Below are 19,020 nucleotides of genomic sequence, written 5' to 3'. Positions count from 1 at the left end.
TTAATTGTAAAAGTTTTGTTGCGAACACACACACCCCAGTGCCACCATCCCCAACAAGCTTCAATAGTACTTTTGACCACACTTAATAAATGCAAAAATATGGTAATCGTGCCCAGGGTAAGGACACTTGCCCTTGGCAGATAACTGACAGGACTGAGACTTGGGGGACAGGAAGGGAGGAGTTTGCAGGTCACCTGGGGAGTCCTCTGGCTGAGCCACGCCTTCTCCTGCTACCACTGCCAAACTCTGCCCCGGCACTGTCTCTCTTCTTCATTTGTGCCCATCCCTGGGGAAAGGGGAAGGGGGAGACTCGTCCTGCCCACCTTCCTGGAGCAGGACCTCCTCCGGGTGAGGTCCTGTACCAGAGCCAGCTATGTGATGTCCTGATGTCGTGCAAGGTCTCCCCCTCTGAGCTCAGCTTTCTCATGTGAATGGTGAGGCTGTGAAGGAAAGCCTGGGTCATGGTGTGTGTGTGTGTGTGTGTATGTGATGGGGGGTTGTTCTTACAAGGACTGAACCGGAAAGAGCCGTGCCATCCCAGCGACCCAGAAAATCCACAGCCACCCCCGCTATGATTCTGTCCAGCCTTGCCCAGTCTCCTCCCCTGCCCTGCACCTGTTCCTTGGGCTGTGCCTGCCTCGAGTGTCCCGCTCACCTGTCCACATCAGCTTCCTTCACTATCCAACTCCACATCCACCTCTTCTAGAAAAATCTTGCCCCTGACACAGTGGTGGGGTCCCTTTCCTCCACTAAGCTCCTGTGGTGATGCCTACAACCCCATGCCACAGTGGAGCATGGTGCAGGGCAGAGCTAAGCAGTTGATAATGATGACAATGATGATCATTGATAATGTTTAGTAATACAAGTAGCTAGTGCCAGGCACAGTGCAAAGCATATGATACATTTTAGTTCACTTAGTGAGAGCGGCCCCACAGCTGCCTGCCTGCAGACCCCCGAGCAAGCATCGCCCCCTTGACAGAACCTTTCCTGCTGGCCCCGGGCAGAATTCATCCTGCTGCCTCCATGCTCACAGTGCCTGCTCTGTTTTTGACCTAATTTCTCACTAGCTTTTAATTATTTATCAAAGCAACTGCTTCCCCTCCCGGGCTGTGAACATCTTGAGGGCTAGAAGTCTGTTACATTCATCTTCATTAACCACGGGGTCCAACAGTGACTGGCATGTAGTTGCTACTCATTCAGTGTTTGTTGAATGGCTGCACAAACCAATGAAGCAATTAACACCGTATCATCCCACGGTGGAGGGATTTTAAAAGCTGCTCCCTACACAGGGTCATTTTCCAGGCCTCATTCTCCAGAAGCGTTGTAGCTCAGTGCTATCCCAAGCCTGGTCTACACACGGGCCTGTGTCTGCAAACCATCTGCTGTCAGTCAGGGTGACAAGGTGCAGAAATTGAGAGTGAGCATTTAGGACACTTCGAGCAATTTGGCAGAGTAGTTTTATGTCCATTGGCTCTACCAGGGTTTTTGCACTGGGCTTTTTTTGGTCTTGTATGTCTTTATTATTTCATTTTTCTAGTAATTCATTCCCACTGTATTTTGCGGTTGTATCACTCTGCAACAGACTAGAAATTGAAGAATGAGAGCCAGTGCTATGGCATAGCAGGTAAAGCCACCACCTGCAATGCTGGCATCCCATATGGGTGCCAGTTCGAGTCCTAGCTGCTCCGCTTTGGATCCAGCTCTCTGCTATGGCCTGGGAAAGCAGTGGAAGATGGCCCAAGTGCTTGGGCCCTGCACCCGCATGGAAGACCCAGAAGCTCCTGCCTCCTGATTAGCACAGCTCCAGCAGTTTTGGCCAAGTAGGGGGTGAATCAGCAGATGGAAGATTCTCTCTCTCTCTCTCTCTCTCTGCCTCTCCTTCTTTCTCTGTGTAACTCTGACTTTCAAATAAATCTGAAAAAAAAAAGAAGAAACAGATATCACAGATCACAGCACTTTAAAACAAGATTTCAGAATAAAGAGCAGCGTCTGTGTCCCTAGTAGCCTGAGAAGCCCAGTTCCCGAGTATCAGTCAGCACCAGGCTGCTGATGGCCCAGCCAGCAGGACCCGGAGCAGGTACGTATGTGGGGCCCGGCCACCACGATCTCTCCAGTCTTCTCTCCGGCTGTCTGGAAAGACGTGAGTGCCTCTCTCATTCCTGTTTGGATTCCTCACTTGTCTCCGTTCTTCCCAAGCTGATGGGTTAAATGAAAGGCAGCTGACTGTGGCCTGGGTCCAGGCAGGAAGAGACCACAAAGGAGGGGCGGGGCTGGAAGAGCTGCTCAGGTCCGGGCTGCCGAGGACCTAGGGGCAGACGCTGGCATCCTCAGGCCCCAGCATTGGTCCTTGAAGGGGAAAGGAGATGGTTTCAGGACAAATGCAAGGGAATAGTGAAGCTTTTCCAGAGGCGGTGTGAAACAGGAGGCTCCCCTGACTCCCCAGGGGCGGTCAAGGCCAAAGCTATACAGAAGCAGGTTGTGGAGTGAGGCAGAAGCCCCCTCCCCCCACCGCCCTCCTCTCCACCTCTGAAATCAACACAGGCAGGATAAAATGCGCTCTCTGTTGACACCACTTCAGGAGGAGAGAAGGGTGTGCTCCCAGGCTAAGAAGGCAGGAAGAGCAAGACTTGATTACAGCCGAATCGATGGCATTAGCATATTTAAAGATCAAGTCAAGGGGAGGACGACGGAGCTCGCCGAGGCAAAATCTGCTGGTGTTAATGAAGCAGACAGAAACACAGAATCTAAGAGAAATTCAGATCCTGGGGCCGACTGGTCCCTGGGAACGGGGCTCCAAGGTGGGGCTGGGGAACCAGGCTTTCTCTCCCCTGATTCCACCGCCCACCTGCTCATCACAAATCCTCCTCGGGAGACCAACCACGCTGCCCCCAGCACGGTAGTGTGTGACCCAGCCCCCCGTGAGAACGATGGTGACGGGGAGTGTACAGATTCTGCATGAGGCTCTTGCTTTGAGCTCTACAAATATCAACTCACAGCCAGCATCATGGTGCATAGGCGTAAGCTGCCGCCGGCTGTGCTGACAGCCCAAATCAGGACGCCAGTTGGAGTCCTGAGTCCCAGCTACTCCACTTCCAATCCAACTTCCCGCTAATGTGTCTGAGGAGGGTAGAGGAAGGTAGCCCAAGTGGGAGACCAGGATGGAGTTCCTGGTTCCTGGCTTCAGCCAAACCTGGGCGTTGTGGCCATATGGGGAGTGAACCATGGATGGAAAAACTCTCCCTCCCTCCCTCTCCCTCCCTCCCTTTCAAGTATATAAATAAATAAATAAATAAATAAATCTCATGGGGGGGTAGTCAACTCACTTAAACTTATTCAAATCCCCAATGAGCCCCCATTTTACAGATGAGAAAGTTGAGGCACTGTCAGATGCTCTTCCAGAGAGCTGAGACCCAAATCCAGGCGTCTGACTCCAGAAGGTGCACTCCAGCCGGCTCCCTTTGCTTTTGGCTGAGAACAGTCAGCTGGCTTTCTGGTAGGTAGGGGCACCTGTTCTGGGATTGGTGGTGGTGACTCAGCGCCTGACTCAGCACGACCAGCTCTGGGGCACTAACCTAAGGGGGTTTTGTAAGATACAGGACTGTGGTGGGCTTCGCCTGGAAAGTGCGGGCTGTGTGGTTGGGCAGTGCCCCGAACGCCAGGGGAGGACTAGGCATGGCAGCCGTGGGGCTGTGGACAGTCACCCTTCTGGGCGCTCGGTTTCCGGCCCGTGAACCGTGTGCGTGGGATCACACGGCCTCCTTCGAGAACTCCAGCCCCACGCCAACGCAGTCGGACCCCTGAACGCAGCGGCGACGCCACGCTGTGCTGAGAAGGGAGTGAGAGGGAGCTGGCTCAGGCCGACAGTCCCCTGCGGCGGGCTCTGGAGCGGGCGGGGAGCTGCCCGGGGCGCGGGGGGCCTGGGGTCTGCAGCCCGGAGAGGTTTCCTTATTTCTGCCTTTCCAGCTCTGGCGGGAGGAGGAAGAGCGACGAGGAAGTCAGGAGTTCTGACCACCTAGGGAGCTCATTCCGGAGCTGAGCTGGGCTGCGAGCTGCAGAGCCAACCGGAGCGAGACCCCGGGCTCCGGCTCGGCAGCCGACCCCTACCCTGGGGCCGCGGCCGACAGGGGGCGCTGTGGCCTCCTCTGCGCCGGGACGCGGGGTGCCCAGCCGCCTTCCCGCGGCCCCACGGCCGCGCTCTGGTGCCCGCCAGTCCTGCCTGGCACCACCACCTCCCCTTCCTCTTAGGCTTCCTAGGTCCAGGCAAGGGGCGAAGTTTGTAAAATGACTGAGCGAGCGAGAGAACGAATGAATAAATAAGGGCTCCTTCTGCAGGACTTGGTGTCAAAGCAGAACGCTGGCCGGGGTCCGTGGCGGTTGAAGGGGGGGGGGGGGGCGAGGACCTCCGGGCCGGCCGCCGGGCGGGAACTGCCCAAACGCAGACCTCGGCTTTTCCCGGCTCCCGCGGCGGCTGCGCTCAGTCGGATCGCCCCAGCCCCCACCAGCCTCGCTCGCGTGAATTCACCTGGGCCCCTCAGATCCCCCCCCCCCGGAGTCCTTGGACTCCCTTGGACCGGACCCCAGGCCGGGCGGGAGGCAGAGGCCGCCCCCTCTCCCGCCGCCTCCCACCCCCTCCCGGCTCCCCCGGGCTGCGGCGGCCGCCGCCGCTGCCCGCGCGCCCCGCGGACTGCCGCAACCCGGGGCGCGGGGAAAGGGGGCCGGCGGGGCTGGGGAGGCGGGGCGCGGAGGAGGGGCCGCGGGGAGGGGAGGGGGCGGGGAGCCGCGGGGCAGGCGGCGGGGGCGGGAAGGAGACGGCGGCCAGACCCGCCCGGGGAAGGGGCGAGCGAGAGCCCGCCGCGCCGGGCCGGGCTGCGGGGCTGGGAGCGCGGGCGGCGCCCGAGAAGCCCCGCCACCCACCCCGAGCCGCACGAGCCCCCCACCCCCGGCCGGCGCCTCGGGGATGCCCGCGGGACCCAGGCAGCCAGGACGGTGACGGAGCGAGCCCGAGGATGGGACGGCGCCCGCAGCTCCCGCTGGTCAAGGTAAGAGCGGGCTGGCGCGGGACGGGCCCGGGCTGCGCGGCCGCGGGTCGGGGGTTTAAGGGGGCAGCCCGGCCCTGGACCTCTGGAGCCGGGGCTGGGGGTTGGGGTAAGGAGAGAACTCGGGCGACAGAAAGCGAGCGTGTGGCGGAGCTGCGGACGCGCTGGGGAGGAGGGGTCCGCCCACCCGGGAAACAGGGAACCAGCTCTAGGGCCGAAGCGGGGTGCACCCCCGCCGCTGCCCTGCAGACCCCGGCCCAGGTTCCTCGCCCGCCCCAGCGCTCTCTTGGCTGCTCCCGGTCTGGTCCCTTCCTCCAGTCCGGGGACGTGACTGCCGCCTTCGCCCCCTCGCCCCGGCCCCACCGCGCGATCCGGGAGAAGGCGATGCGCCTGGCGGCGGTGGTGGCAGCGCCCGCGCTCTGAGCCTCGGCCCAAGCAGTGCCCGCTGGCGCGGCCGGTCGCCCCTGCTCGGGGTCTGGGGCGCGGCTCGGCGCCCGGAGTTTTGGAAGTCGCCGGGCCGCACGCCTGGCGTGTACCGGATGAAGTTCCGGGGTGGCTGGGGGCCGCTGCGTGATGGAGGTCGCCGCCGGCCCCAGCCTAGCGCTTCCCGGCTTGCTGGGTGTCCGTGCGTCGGCGGTAGCCGGCCGGCCGGAGGGCTGGGTGGGCCTCGTCGGGGTCGCAGGAACCCCCCGCAGCGCCGGCGTGGACAGCCTGAGCCGCCCACGGAGACGCCACCTGGGCTGGGCACAGGGCGTTCAAAAGCATTTGCATCCAAAAGCCTGGAGTGGATTTGGGGGAAGGGTACAGACAGACTGAATTTATCTTCCATCAGTTATTAAACCGCCTGTGCATAAGCCCACTCGCGGCGGCGTGGCTTGAGTTAAGCCACCCGGATTGAGCATGGCAACCGCCGCCGTCCCCCTGAGAGGCTCCCCATAAGTTGTTTGCGAAGTGGCTGAGGGTCTTCTCGAGCCCTATTGGCCCCCACACCCATTCGCAGAGAGCCAGGGGTGAACCCGGAGATTGTTTTCTGGGTGATCAGAGGCCTGGGGGAGGAGACAGAGGGAGAACCACCCAAGAGCCTGAATAAATGTCACAGACGGAGAATATTCTCCAAAAGGCTGTGTGTGCTGAGCCCCGGTCTAAATGCACAAACCAGTTAGACCAAGTTCATTCTTTCAAATGGATTCAGTTGGTTTTGTTGACGTGGAAATACACCCAATGTTCCTTCTCCTCTGGCCTTTCATGGAACTGTGTGAACCTTTGTTTAGGATTATTGTGTTGATCCTAAAAGATAATGAGCCTTTTCCTTTTGTGGTGGCGTGGCTCACCGGTGGGCTGTGTACCCTGTGTGTGGCGTGGTAGGTCAGGGTACCCAGTAATTGCCCGGTGACGAGGGGCTCTGAGTGAGCAGCTCATGCTGGTTTCTATTAAACAGTTGCTTGTTTTCTTGTATTTCTAGAGCAGGTACAATTTTGCTGGGCACTGTTGTACCTGCTTTGCAAATATTAAGTCATTTGTCCTCATAATGGGCTAGAAGTAGCAATTAAGCCGGAGGAACAGAAAGGCCAAGTTCAAGGTCGAGGTCCAAGGGCCAGCGAGTGAAGGAGATGAAATCGCACCCCAAGCATGCCGAGCTGAGGCTGTGTTTTGTTTGCTTTTACCAGGAAAGGTTCCGAGCTGCTTAGCTCTCACTCTGGACATCCTCGGCCAGGCCCCAGGAAGTTTGCTCAGAGCAGAAGTTCGGATCTAGGGTTAGCATGAACTCCAGAGGTTAGCCAGTGTTGGGAAAGGGTCTAACCCATCCCACCCCATGGGCCTGGCACTGCCCTGGTTACAGAACACTGGGGGAGCACGTGTGACAGCCATGGGAGTGTGGGTGTGTGAGAGAGTGGACGAGGGAGAGATGTGTGCATTCCTGTTCGCGGGCGAGGAGGGGACTGGGGAGAAGTTGCCCACCCTCACCCCCAGGAGAGGGGCAGCAGATTGAGCACCTCTGGTTGCCCTCCCACCAGCCACAGCCTCCCTGGGAGATGCCCGGTGGCTCCAGCAGTGACAGGAGGGGTGGCCAGGGTCGGGCCCAGGTGACTTCAGAGTGAGTTCTGAGGAGGGAGCTCCTTTTGTTGCCCTCGTTATTGTTAGAAAGAATTTTGCAGCATTGGGTGGAGTCAGGAAACTGAGGGGGCCGTGGACCCCTACCCTCCACCCAGCTGCTGGCAGCATGTTGAGGACAACCCCTCAGGGCCTCTTCCCAGGCAGGAGGTCTGGGCCAGGGCGATGGACAGCCTCCCTCCCCCTGCGTCACATCAGAGGTTGTGCTGTGCCCCGTGCCTCGAGTGGGACCGTCCACCTCTGCATCTTGCTGTGAACCCACGCACTTGGCCTTCCCTCTGTGAGTGTTCCTTGGACCATTTCCAGGTCGTTTCTTTGATTAAAGAATTCAGAGCCAGGTTTTCGAGGGGAGCATTGGCAGGGATAAGGAGGACAAAGAAGTGAGCTCAGGATGGGCTGTGGGCTGCTGGGGGCCGTGGGGACAACTGGCCTGGCCACAGACCTGGGGCACAGTGGCGGTGGGTAGCAGGGCAAAGCCAGGCCACACAGCTGACTCGACATGAGCAGCCCCAGGCAGTGGTGCAGGTGCGGCCAGTCCAGTTCCCAAGGAATATGCAGACGACGGACGGGCAGGGCTGCCCCAGAGCCCAAGGGCAACATCCGTCCTCGCCTTCTCTCGTGCTGGGTCCCTTGGATAGCCTCAGCAGCCAGCTGAGTTCAGCTGCACAGCAGAGGGTCGCTTGCCAAGCCGGGGTCTGAGTCTGCCATGGTGTGGCTGAGGGGTTTGGGTGCAGGGCCTGGTGAGGTGTTGGGAAGACCATCGGCCTGGGAGTCAGGGACCTTGGTCCAACCAGCACTTCCCCGGGGCGCTTGCTGTGTCTGGATTCAGGAGTACTGGGCTCTAGTCCCCAGCACCTTTCAGGTCTTCATGGAAGCCCCTTAGGGCCACGGCCCCACAAGGAAGGTCAATGTGGCCACTTCAGCTCCCAGCTCTCCCCCTGTCCAGCTGAGGGACCTTGGTATGTGGGAGTTGGATCTGCCCACTCTGTCTGAACCTCCGTGTCCCCAGCTATGGGGGGGGTACCTAAGCTGTGAGGTTGAGATCAGGACGAGATGAATTAGTACAGGGGACAGTGTCTGGAACACCATCTTGCTCCCAGAAAGGCTGTAAGGTGGCTGCTCCTTGGAGACATGAGATAATGCCAGGGGCGCAGCACTCGGCCCCTGGACAACTGCCGCGTGGCAGGTCTGCGTCTTTCACCCTTAGCAGCACTGGGCCCAGCAGTGCTCTGCACATGGTAGGTGTTTCACAAAGGTTTGTGCACCCAGTGGGTCACAGTTTGTTGCTTCCTGCAGCTGGCATGGAGACCCCATGGCTGCCGGCATGGGATGCAGGTGTCGCGTCAAAACCAAGAAGGTGGGGAGATGCCCGCCGCCCAGAAAAGCCATCTCGAATGCAGCAAAGACCAGCTGTCTCCCTTGAGCCCGCTGTGGTTATTTAAAAAAGAAAAAAGAGCACAACACACAGGCAAGGCGGCAGCCAGTGATGTGCGGGGTGGGGGTGAGGGACGGCTCCAGAGCAGGGAGCTGGGACAAGAGGGGCTGGCGTGATGTCTCCCAGCTTAGACTCTGCCCTGACCGGTGGTGGTGCCGTCATAAGGAAGCCGGAGCACTGGTCGGGTAAGGCCAGGTGCAGACTTTGGCTCTTTCTTCTTTTTTTAACAACCAAGCAGGTTTCTGGGGGAGTTCTACTCTTGCAGTTCAAAGAATGAATTTGCTAACGACACATGACTTCTGTCTACTTAGATCCCTGGAGGCCCCTGTCGACAGAGTCCCTGGGAACCTGGGAAGTAGCCCCACAGGGTCCTTTGCCAACGCTTTGGGGGCCCCGTGTGGCCGTGAGCATCTTGTGTGGGTGGGCACAGCAGGTGAAGCACAGGTGGAGTTGAATCATGGCTCTGTTATGGCGCCCTGGGCAAGTTAGGTTATCACAGTGAACCTCAGTTTCTCCATCCACAAAAGGAGGCAAGGGAGGGCACGGAGCCCACTGATGGCACAATTATAGGGGCTTCCTGGGTTGTCAGGGTCTGGCACATTGTGGGTACTTCATCAATGCTGGCCAGCACAGTCGCTGAGGCAGCCTTGCCATCAGGAGGAGCAGCACTGGGTACTCAGACTGGCCACGGCCGGCAGCCGAGCCCCGAGGTCAAAGGGCAGAGGCGCCTGTAGTTTGCCCCCGACCCGTGTGGACCTGTGTGGCGTGGAGACGTTTGATGGTGATAGCAGACCTGTAGGGGGAGGCTAATACATTGCTAACTCACAGATGCAAATGATTGTTTTCCGTGCAACTGGCTGGGTTCTATCAGGCAGCCAAGGATCAGCCGCTTGTTCCCAGAGTAGATGGAGGGAAGGGGGGAGGAGGCGGCAGAGCCCCGGAGGGAGGACAAGCACTCCCTTTCTGTGAAATGGGCGCATTGCGATTCGGCGCTGGCACGCGGACGCCCTACACACAGCGCCATTGATTGGACTCAAATCCTTGGCCAGACGTGTAGGGCAGCTGTCCGCCCACCAGCCAGAACCACGCATTCCGGGACAGATGACGGCGCGGGGTGCCTCTGTGTCCCGTCAGCACGGGCCATTTCACCGTGGTCCCTGGCCCTGCTGGGCGAGGGCAGCCGCCTCCCGGAGGTGTGGTTTGCAACACCTATGCCTGCCCCGCTCGCTCCCACCTCCAGCCAGGCTGGTCCCGAGCCAGTGTGCCTAGGTCAGCACCCAGGAGAGAAACTGGCCAGACTGGCCCAGCTGCTTTCCCTCTGCAGAGGCCAGCGGGGTGGGGGTGGGGGGTTCTGAGCTGAGCAGCTGCAGCCCGGAGTCTCCCACCAACTTTTTTTTTGGGGGGGGGCAGTGATGAGATGGCTGCCACGCTGCCACTAAAACGAAGACCCCCGTCCGATGCATCCATGCTCCCCTCTTTCCCCAATCCCCCCCTGGCGGGGGGAGAGGCTCAGCAGAGTGCAGAGGTGCCAGGCGTTCCTGGAGCAGCCCCTCCCTCTGTGCGGCAGCGGGGTGGTGGGGGCAGCCTTTGGGCAGAGCCAGGGACACAGTGAGGGCTGGGCAGGGCAGGGGGATTCTGGCTCCCTGAGGATGGGCTATGGAAAGGTGGGGCCATCTGAGGCCCAGGCCCCCCAGGGCTGGGCTCCCCCCACACTGGGAGCTGTGACCCCTGTGACTGTCAGAAGCAGAGTCCTGGCCCGGTGCCCATGGGTCCCTCTGTGCGGGGGCGGGGATGGTTATTACAGAAGATTCAGACAGGCACACGCACACGCACACGTACATGCTAGCTCAAGTCAGCCTGGGAGAGGGAGGGGCCTGCGGGGCCCGGCGGGGGGGGGGGGCTGCGAGAGAGGTGACCTGCGCGCCTTCTTGCTCTCACTGTCCCCTTGGAGAGCAGGAGTGCCCCTGAGTTCTGGGACCAAAGCTGGCATTGCCCGGGAGCCTCCTGAGGCGTCCCTAGCGCCCTGGCCATCCCTGCTGACGCCTGGGCCTGCTTCAGCTCTGTGAGGCTGAGGATGGTGTGGGAGGAGGGAGGAGGGAGCTCCCCTCACCATCCCACGCTCTCCCCACCCCAGCCCCTGCAGCAGAGTACAGAAGAAACAGCCATGGCCTTTGTGGTCCAACTGTCGCCCAGCAGGCATTCTCTCTCTGTCTCTAATGTGCACACACACACACACACGCACACATGCACACACACACCCTAGGGGAATGAGCCATGTCGCACCCCGCGCCCCCGCCATCCTCTCCGGGTTGCAGGTGCGTCCCCAGCTCCCCTCTCCTCTACGCAGGTGTGTAACACCTGCCAGCTCCAGGCCAGGCCAAAGGACCAGCCCCCAGAGGCGCAGCTGGACCCAGGAGCTGTGGGGCTGGCAGTGGCAGTAGATGACAGCTGAGACGGCCGCTGCGGTCAGTGCTTGACCACACATGCCTGCCCAGGGACCTGAGAGGCTCGGCCACGCCTCTTGTCATTCAAGTGGGGCAGTGTGCAGCTGGGCCTCCCAGGGAGACCGGCCCTGGCTCCCGGGCTTGGTCTGAGCCCTGCTGCTCCTCCCTTCCACTCAGTCCCGCTGCACGGCTCAGCTTCCCTGGCCCGGGCGCATCCATCACCAAGCTGGCCCCGCGCCAGGGCTCACACACATGGCCTGAGTGAGCCCCCAGGGCCATGGAGTGAAAGAACCAGGCACCCCCAAGTCCCTCTGGCCATCTGGAAACTCATGCCTGCCCCCCTGCTGGGGCTTCTGTGCCCTGGTCCCACTGCACCCATTCCTGTCTGTCGTGTACACCAGAGCCTTCTACCTCCTCCTCCAGGAAGCCCTCCATTAAGACCTCATGTTTTCCCTCGTCCCAGAGTCTGGCTTTTCGCCGTGCCTACTGTGGGTCAGCCTTACTAACCAGTCCCTGTTCCCACCTTGCCTCCTAGCTCTGCCTGGGCAGGAGGATTCCTTTAAAAGACTTTATGCACCTGGACCGCACACAGGCAGGGCCCGGAAGCTGCGGAGTGTATCGGAAGTGCTCTCCCTACTCCCGCTTCCTGCTGGACTCCACCTGTGCGGAGGTGACAAGCCAGACGGCGGCTGAGCTAGCTGCCTCCACGTGGGCACTTAGGGCCCTGCTGCCAGCCCTGCCTTGTGGTTCACTCCCGGGCCCCCAGCACTGGGCATGGCTCCCCCACACAAGAGCAGCGTTTTACTTCCTGGGGGTGTGGGCAGGGCTGGTGGGAGATGGAGCCAGAGGAAGGTGGGGGGCTTGAGTGTGGGTCCAGGGCTCGTCTGTCTCCAGCTGGAAGAGACGAGGGTCTCGGTGGCGGCCTGGGGCTCCCTTCCCACCGCTGCCCTGGCTGTGCTGGGGACAAGGCAGAGGCCCAGAGCCCCAGCAGCTGCCCGGCCTTCCTGCCTGCGCAGGGTTGGGCAGCCGCTGGCTTCTGTCTCCCTAAGGCCTGACCCCCGTGCTGCAGCCAGGCGCTGCTACGTGGGGCTGGGCTTGGGTGCGCCTCCCGCCCTGAAGTTGGGAGGGCAGGAGGCCTGGGGGTGGAGCCAGCTCTGCGGCTTCCCGGCTGGATGACCTTGGGCAAGTCACACGCCCGCTCTGGGCTTCTGTGACCTCCCTACTGGGCCAAGGTGGAGAACGAAGGAGAATACAGCTGTGCAGCATGGGGCCTGCTGCCTTCACGGCTGGGGCCCCTCCCTCCCGTCACTCAGGACTCACCTCCTCTTCCGGGAGGCCCTCCTGGAGGAGCCAGCCCTGTGCCCTGCTCTGAGCTGGGCAGACCGGCACATGGTCCCACGGTGGAGGCTACGTCTGACAGCGTCTGACCCGGTCTGGAGCCTGGCCTGGGAGACAACTGTGGTGACAGCGGTCAGATGTTCCAGCCAGGACACATCCTCGTGGACGTTTCCCGGCCTCTCGGGGCTGCCGGTCGGCACCCGCACCCATCACGCGCATGCGCGCGCACACACACACACACACACACACACACCCCTGAGCTGGCAGGTGCCTCTCTTCCCAGCCCAGCACGGTTGACAGGCGGCTGGCCTGGGTGGGTTAGGATGCTGAGCGACATCCCCGGGCTTCCCCCACGAACGCCAGCAGCCTCCAGTTGTGGCCGCCGTGGTCTCAGGCAGCGCGGACAGGGACGGCGCCCCCTCCTGGGTGGTGCAGGCTGTTCCTGATCTCCGCCCTCCCCCTCCCAGCCCAGCAGCCCCCGAATCGGCCTTCTCCAGCACGAACAGCCTCACACCCTTGAGTCTTTGCCGATCAAACAGGAGCCCACTTCCAGCCGGCAGCCGGGTCACTCTCCCTCCAGCCCTCTTCACGTCTCCGATGCAGCTCCTTCCAGGGCCGCCTGTTCTGCAGACACCCAAGCCCCCCCCCCCCCCCCCCGCTTTGCACTTCCTGGAAAACACAGCCGAGATGTCACCTGCGTGGCTGGTGTCTCCGCAGCTGTCCTAACACCTCCTTCTGCTCCCTCCCCAACAGGGACCATGTCCCAGGGCCTGGGAGTCCCCACTCATGGCTCAGTGCTGTGTGCAGGCTCCCAGCCCCGAGCCCGGCTCCCCTCCTCTCAGCCCCTTCCCTGCCCCACCCGCAGGGCACAGGTGCACAGCCCTGTTCCCGCCGCCAGCTCTGGGGGGCAGAGGCAGAGGAGACCTGTGCCCAAGTGTTCATGAGGATGCAGGCGTGGGACGAGGAGGCAAGCAGGCGGGACAGCAGAGAAGCAGGCCTTCCTGCCTGGGGTGGGGTGTGGGGCTCCAGCCCCAGCCCCTCCAGGCCACACCCTGGGGCGTCACCTTCTCTGTAAGGGCCAGGTTAGACCAGGGAGGGAGGACGGGGCAGGGAGGCTGAGCAGGCAGGAGCTGTGAGCCTGCTAAGAGGGGGCCGAGTGAAATGCATGAGGTAGTGTCAGGGTTCCGGGGTGCTCCGCACCCACCCCCATCTCTGCAAATCGTGTCATCCCTGGGGCCACTTGGGCAGGAGGCTGCCGGCTCCCAGGAGCAGAACACCTGGGAAGTGGGTGCCTGCGCCCTGGCTGGGCAGGGGACCCACAGGTGCATTCCTGGGCCCAGCCGGGAAGGAAGCAGTGGACTCGGAGAGGAGCAACAGCGAGGGCCTCCAGCCCGGGCCGTCAGGGCGCCACACCGCTCTCAGGCCCATTGACAGAGGGGAAGCTGAGGCACAGAGAAACTAAGTGACTCACACAGGGAGGAAGGGGCAGATGGAAGATTCCACCGTGGGTCTCTCTGGTCCCGCAGTGAGAGCTGGCCCTCTGCTCTCCTGTAAGCCCTGGGGCCAGAGCGTGTTCAGACCTGCGCAGTTCACAGATGGGAAAACTGAGGCAGGGAGGGCACAGGTGTGTCGGGGTCAGAATGGGAGCCCAGCCCTGCACGGCCCGGCCCCAAGTGCTTTTTCTTCAGCGCGACTTTGTGGTGTCCAAGGAGGGGCACACTGGACACGGGGAGGATCAAGGACCAAGCGGAGGGAGGCAGCTGCTCCCAGGCAAGAGGCAAATGGGGAGAAGGGGCGAGGGGATGGGAGTCACGTCTGCACCCCACCTGCACCCCACCGGCAAAGCTGAAGCTGTGGGAGGTGGAGACCTGTCCATTCATTCTCTTTGATGTTCATTTACGCATTCAACAGGTTGGGGTCTACTCTGTGCCAGCCCCTCCCCCTTCAGGAAGCCCCTGGGTGTTGGCTGTGAGCTCAGTGGGCAGGCACCGTGGGAGGGCAGGGGCTAGGCTCAGTAGGGGGCGGGGCCTGGCAGAAGGCCTGGGAGGCAGAGACACCCAGGCGGCCCCTCCCTGAACTGTAGGCAGGAGGTTTTGCAATGCACAACAGCAAGTTAAGCTAATTAGATGTAACAAGAAAGTATTTCTCCTCTGCTTACCCACTTTGTGGGGGGTGGGGGCACAGGCTCTTTGCCTTGAGGTAGGGACCAGGCTAGGGTCCACCATGGAGGGAGGAGGGGAGAGGCTGTACTGGGTGCAGGGCCTGGCCTGGTCCTTTCCTGGCCAATCTGTCAGGGCCTCTGGCCCCAGGGGCGGGGGTCTCGGCTCCGCCCTTGGTCAGCCCACACTGCCAGTCTCTGGGCTCGGGCCCTAGCAAGCCCATGTTCACGGCCACAGATGCAGCCCTTGGAGCCCTGGACAGGCTTCTGAAAGGCTGGTTACAGGCGTGTTTATTTCTGCAAAGCAGATTCTAGTTTCTAAATGCAACCAGGGAGCCAGCTTCGTGAACAATCTGGATTCATGACCCCTCCCATTCTCCACATTTAGCTCCTCTGCTCTTGGCTTTGCTTAAAACAGGCTGCACCTGGGCAGCCTGCGCTGCCGGGCAGATGCTGGGGCACTGTGCACCTGAGGGCCCGCGAGGGCGGCCAGCAGGTGGCAGTGTGGGCCAGAGGCCTTGCCTGGGGTCAGCAGCGAGGGCTGCCATTTGGGCCTCCCTAGGGAATCAGGCCCCACAGCCGCCCCCCTCCCCACCCCAGGCCAGGGAAGGCAGCAAGGTGCAGCCTGGCCCTGAAGCGGCCTCCTGGGAGCAGGTGTCTCCACTCTGCTATACCTCGAAAGCCTCACTTTCCGCCCCAGCCACTGAGAGGCATGGAGCCAGGGGCGAGGGGCTACCTAGGTGCGGGCCTGCTGGCTCCTTCACAGGCCCCCCGCCCACCCAGCAGCCTGGAAGTCCCCGCTCGCCTGCTCCCGGCCGCGTCCACTCGGCTCAGCCCCTCAGGAAGCCTGTGCTGTGCTCCGGGCCCGGCTCCGCCCCGCTGTTCTCACCTTCCTGTGTGGGGTGTGTCTGACCCTCGGCTCTTCTGGGTTCCCGTCTCTTTTCCCCAGATCACGAACCCCAGCCTGAGGCTTGCAGAGCCCCTGAAATCTGGTGGTCTCAAACGAAAAATCCCCAGCTCTCCTTTCAAGCCGAAAAGCCCCCTCCCCACAGGAACGCGTGGGGCTGCCGCCTGCCCGAGCGGGGGCGCTGTGGGAGGGGGAGCACTGTGGGAGGGGCCCCTCCAGCCTTGGCCTCGCTCTAGCAGCTGCCGCCCCGGGGAGCCCCACCGACACCTGTCTGCCAGGGACTGTCACTATTGGAGGAATCTCTTTCTTCCGTCCCCCCAGCTGGTCCCCATCCCTGTGACTCCAGCGTCCCCACTTCACAGATAAGAAAGTTGAGTCCCGGAGGGGCATGACTGGGTGGGGAATCGGACTGTGGCCTGGCTCTGTCAGGTCAGCACGCACCTGACCCCTGGGGGCTATTATGAGAGGGGAGGGGAGAGGCTGGCCCCCTCCTGGTCCTCAGGAACTTCTGGGGGGGCAGCCCCAGCTGCTTCCAGGGCTCCCCCTCTTCCAGGGGCCCTTCAGGACCCTCCCGAAAGGTTAGTCACCGAATCTTCCCATCAAAGGAAATGGCACTCCTGTGCCTTAAAGACCAACCCAAGCCCCAGCAACGCAGTTATTTATGGTTGCTAATAAGCATTTTCCGGGTGTGATTAACCTTTATGCCAGAGTCACACTGGGAATTGGGATGGCAGCCTGGGTGGCCTGGGGGGGGCGGGGGCGGGGGCAGGGGCAGGCGGCTGCCAGGCTCAGCCCCGCAGCCGCCCCGTTCCGCTCGCCCGTCCCTCGTGTCTGAGCCTGGGCCTGGCCACTTCCCGTGTCCTTCCTCGGCTTTAAGGGCAGACGTGGCTCCCCGCTTACCAGATCCTAGCTCGGAACAGGTTGTGACCTTGGCCGTGTCTGTCACCCCAGCTGTAAAGTGAAGCCTGCCCCGTCTGCTTCCGGCGGTGCAGTGCCCTCCTGTGCCAGGAGCCCTGCCTCCTGGGACAATCCTGCCAGCGGTGCTGGAGCCCAGCTGCCGCGCGCCTGTGGCCTGCTCAGATCTTGCCTGTAAGGTGCGGTTCTGCAGGGCTGTGGAGGAGACGCGGGATTGGTTTTGGAGATGTGTTTATTTGGGGTTGGCCCTGTGGCACAGCAGTTGGAGCTCCCTCCTGTGACACCTGCTCCGCTTCCCATCCAGCTCTCTGCTGATGGCCTGGGAAAGCAGTGGAAGACACTGCCTTGGAGTGCTTGGGCCCCTGCACCCACGTGGGGGATCGGAAGAAGCTCCTGGCTCCTGGCTTCGGATCAGCGCAGCTCCAGCCATTGTGGCCATTTGGGGAGTGAACCAGTGGATGCAAGACCCCTCTCTCTCTTCCTCTCTCTCCTTGTAACTGCCTCTTGAGTAAATAAATCCTTAAAAAAGATGCATTTATTTGAAAGGCAAAGTGACAGAGAGAGAGAGAGAGAGAGAGAGAGAGAGAGAGAGAATCTTCCATTCCTGGTTCATTCCCCAAATGCTTGCTACAGCAGTGACCGGGCCAGGCCAAAGCCAGGAGCTGGAACGCCATCCAGGTCCCCCATGTGGGTGGCAGGAACCCAGGTATTTGGGCCATCATCTGCTGCCTCCCAAGCACATTAGCAGGGGCTGAACTGGAAGCGGAGGCAAAAGCAGGACACCATCCCAGGCACTCTGCTAAAGGCAGGATGCAGGTGCCCCAAGTGGTGGCTCACCCCAGTGTGCCACAGCACCCACCCCCAGGCACAGGCTTTAACTGGGGCCTGCCCAGCTGGGGCACAGCAAGACTGTAGTGTGTGAGTGCCCCAGGAGCAGGAGAGAGCACAGTGCCCTGGCCGCCGCCCGGGGACACGCAGGAGCAGCCCGGACTTCCTGTGGAAGGACAGCCACTCAGGAATGAGCCGGACACCTTTGTGGTCCGCGGGCAGCATGAGAGGCGCGTGGCCCAGCCTCTGCTGAGGGGCCGCCCTTTCTGGGGGGAAGGGCTGGTGTGGGGACTTTCAGCAGCCGGGGGCTTGGCCTCCGCTGGGGGACAGTGGCCTTGGGAACCGCCCCGCTGAGCAGTGTCAGGGACCCCGGCTGCCAGGACGCCTCAGCCCCATCTCTGCGGCTTCGTGTTGGTTTTCTGTCTGCCGCACGGTGACCCCTGGGATGCTGAGATGCCCTGGGGACTTCTGTGTCTGCCATCTCTGTCCAGCCTGGACACATGAGGGCTCTGTGGTCAGGTGGCTTTTGTGCGCGTTCAGGACAAGTCCAAGGCCTCCACTGGGAGCCTCGAGGGCACATGGCTCAGGGCATGTCCTGTGCACTGGGGACGGGGGCTGGGAGCCGTTTGCTTTGGGGGGCTTGGTGAGAGGGTGCGCCCTGGGACTGCAGAGTTCACGAGGTGAGGAGGGGGCTGAGAACGGCAGCGGCAGGGGTGTGGAGACCCGGGAGGAGCCAGCGTGCAGGGGAGGTGACCTGGTGGTTGTGTGTGCATAGAGTGAGGTGGAGCAGGCCGCAGGGTAGAACCATGGTCAGCAGGGTCCTGTGTGCCTTTGCTAACTCGCCTGTGGCTGGGCCGCCTTTGCTTCTGGGTGCACGAGGTGGGTAGTGGGCAGGGGTCGGGTGAGACGCTGTGGGCAGGGCTTCTGAGTCCTTCTAGAAGGGACCCCTGGCCATGGCAGCTGGCTGCCTGCCTCTGGGGACTGAGCAGAGCCTGGGCGTCTGCAGAGTGATTCTTCTGTATGAATTTTTGTTTTTATTTGGGGGAGAGAACGCTCCCACCACTGGTTCACCCCCGAAACACCCGCAGCGGGTGAGCTGAGGCCACAGTGCAGGCCCCAGGGCCTGCCTCAGCAGGACGCTGCAACAGGAGCAGGTGTGGGCCCCGGGCACTCTGCCAGCCACCCAGGCGTCCTATCCAGGGCTCCCTCCTGTCTCCATGTGCGCACTTTCGTGTGGAATTCGGGAGTAAAGCTATTTCCCCGTCTCTCTGGAGACTCTGAAGTTTAATTACTGATTAATAAAGTGTGGGCGTTCCTTGGGGCTGGGGAGATGGACGCCTTTGTTACAATCCCTGGGGAGCCCGCGGAGCCATCGCCGGGAGGGATCCCGGGGCTCAGCACGGGGGAGGGGGAGACGCAGGGCTGGGGGTGCTTGGGAGACCAGGGCTTGGTGCCGTGAGAGCAGAGACCCCCACAACGGGACAGGACTGGAGTAAGCAAGCCATGAAATGCTCAGGCAGGCTCGGGGGGGGGGGGGGGGCAGCACAGCTGGTATCAGGGTCCAGGCGCTTCTTCGTACAGGAGGTGGAGGGGACCAGGCTCTGACTAGGAGAGGCACCCGGGCAGGCCCAGGGCAGGGCGAGGGGCAGAGCGTGCCTGCGTCATGGGGTGGGGTGGGTGGGGTCTCCCGCCAGAAGGGAGGTGGGCAGTGTGCTTCTCAGGACCGCGGTGAGGTCCTGGTGCAGGGAGGGGCTGGGTGGAGGAGCCCCCCTGAGAGGGGGGAGGAGAGCGAGGCCTCCTCCTCCTCCTCCTCCAGTGCAGTGTGGGAGGCAGCACTCACCAGAAAT

General features: G+C 61.8%; 1 protein-coding gene across 1 annotated transcript in view; it reads left to right on the top strand.

Annotated features, from left to right (window-relative positions):
* The first annotated feature begins 4,987 nt into the window (after nucleotides 1–4,987).
* CRHR1 (corticotropin releasing hormone receptor 1) overlaps nucleotides 4,988–19,020 on the top strand; it is a 34,274-nt gene continuing 20,241 nt past the window's right edge. Inside the window, 1 exon segment of the mRNA NM_001163115.2 lies at nucleotides 4,988–5,039. Coding sequence (NP_001156587.1) covers nucleotides 5,007–5,039 — 33 coding nt within the window. The 5' untranslated portion in view covers nucleotides 4,988–5,006.

This window comes from Oryctolagus cuniculus, chromosome 17 (assembly GCF_051225735.1).
Source record: "Oryctolagus cuniculus isolate XC-2025 breed Fujian yellow rabbit chromosome 17, ASM5122573v1, whole genome shotgun sequence".
NCBI lineage: Eukaryota > Metazoa > Chordata > Mammalia > Lagomorpha > Leporidae > Oryctolagus > Oryctolagus cuniculus.
The sequence above is the reverse complement of the archived record's forward strand: the minus strand, read 5'-3'. Positions and strand labels throughout refer to the sequence as shown.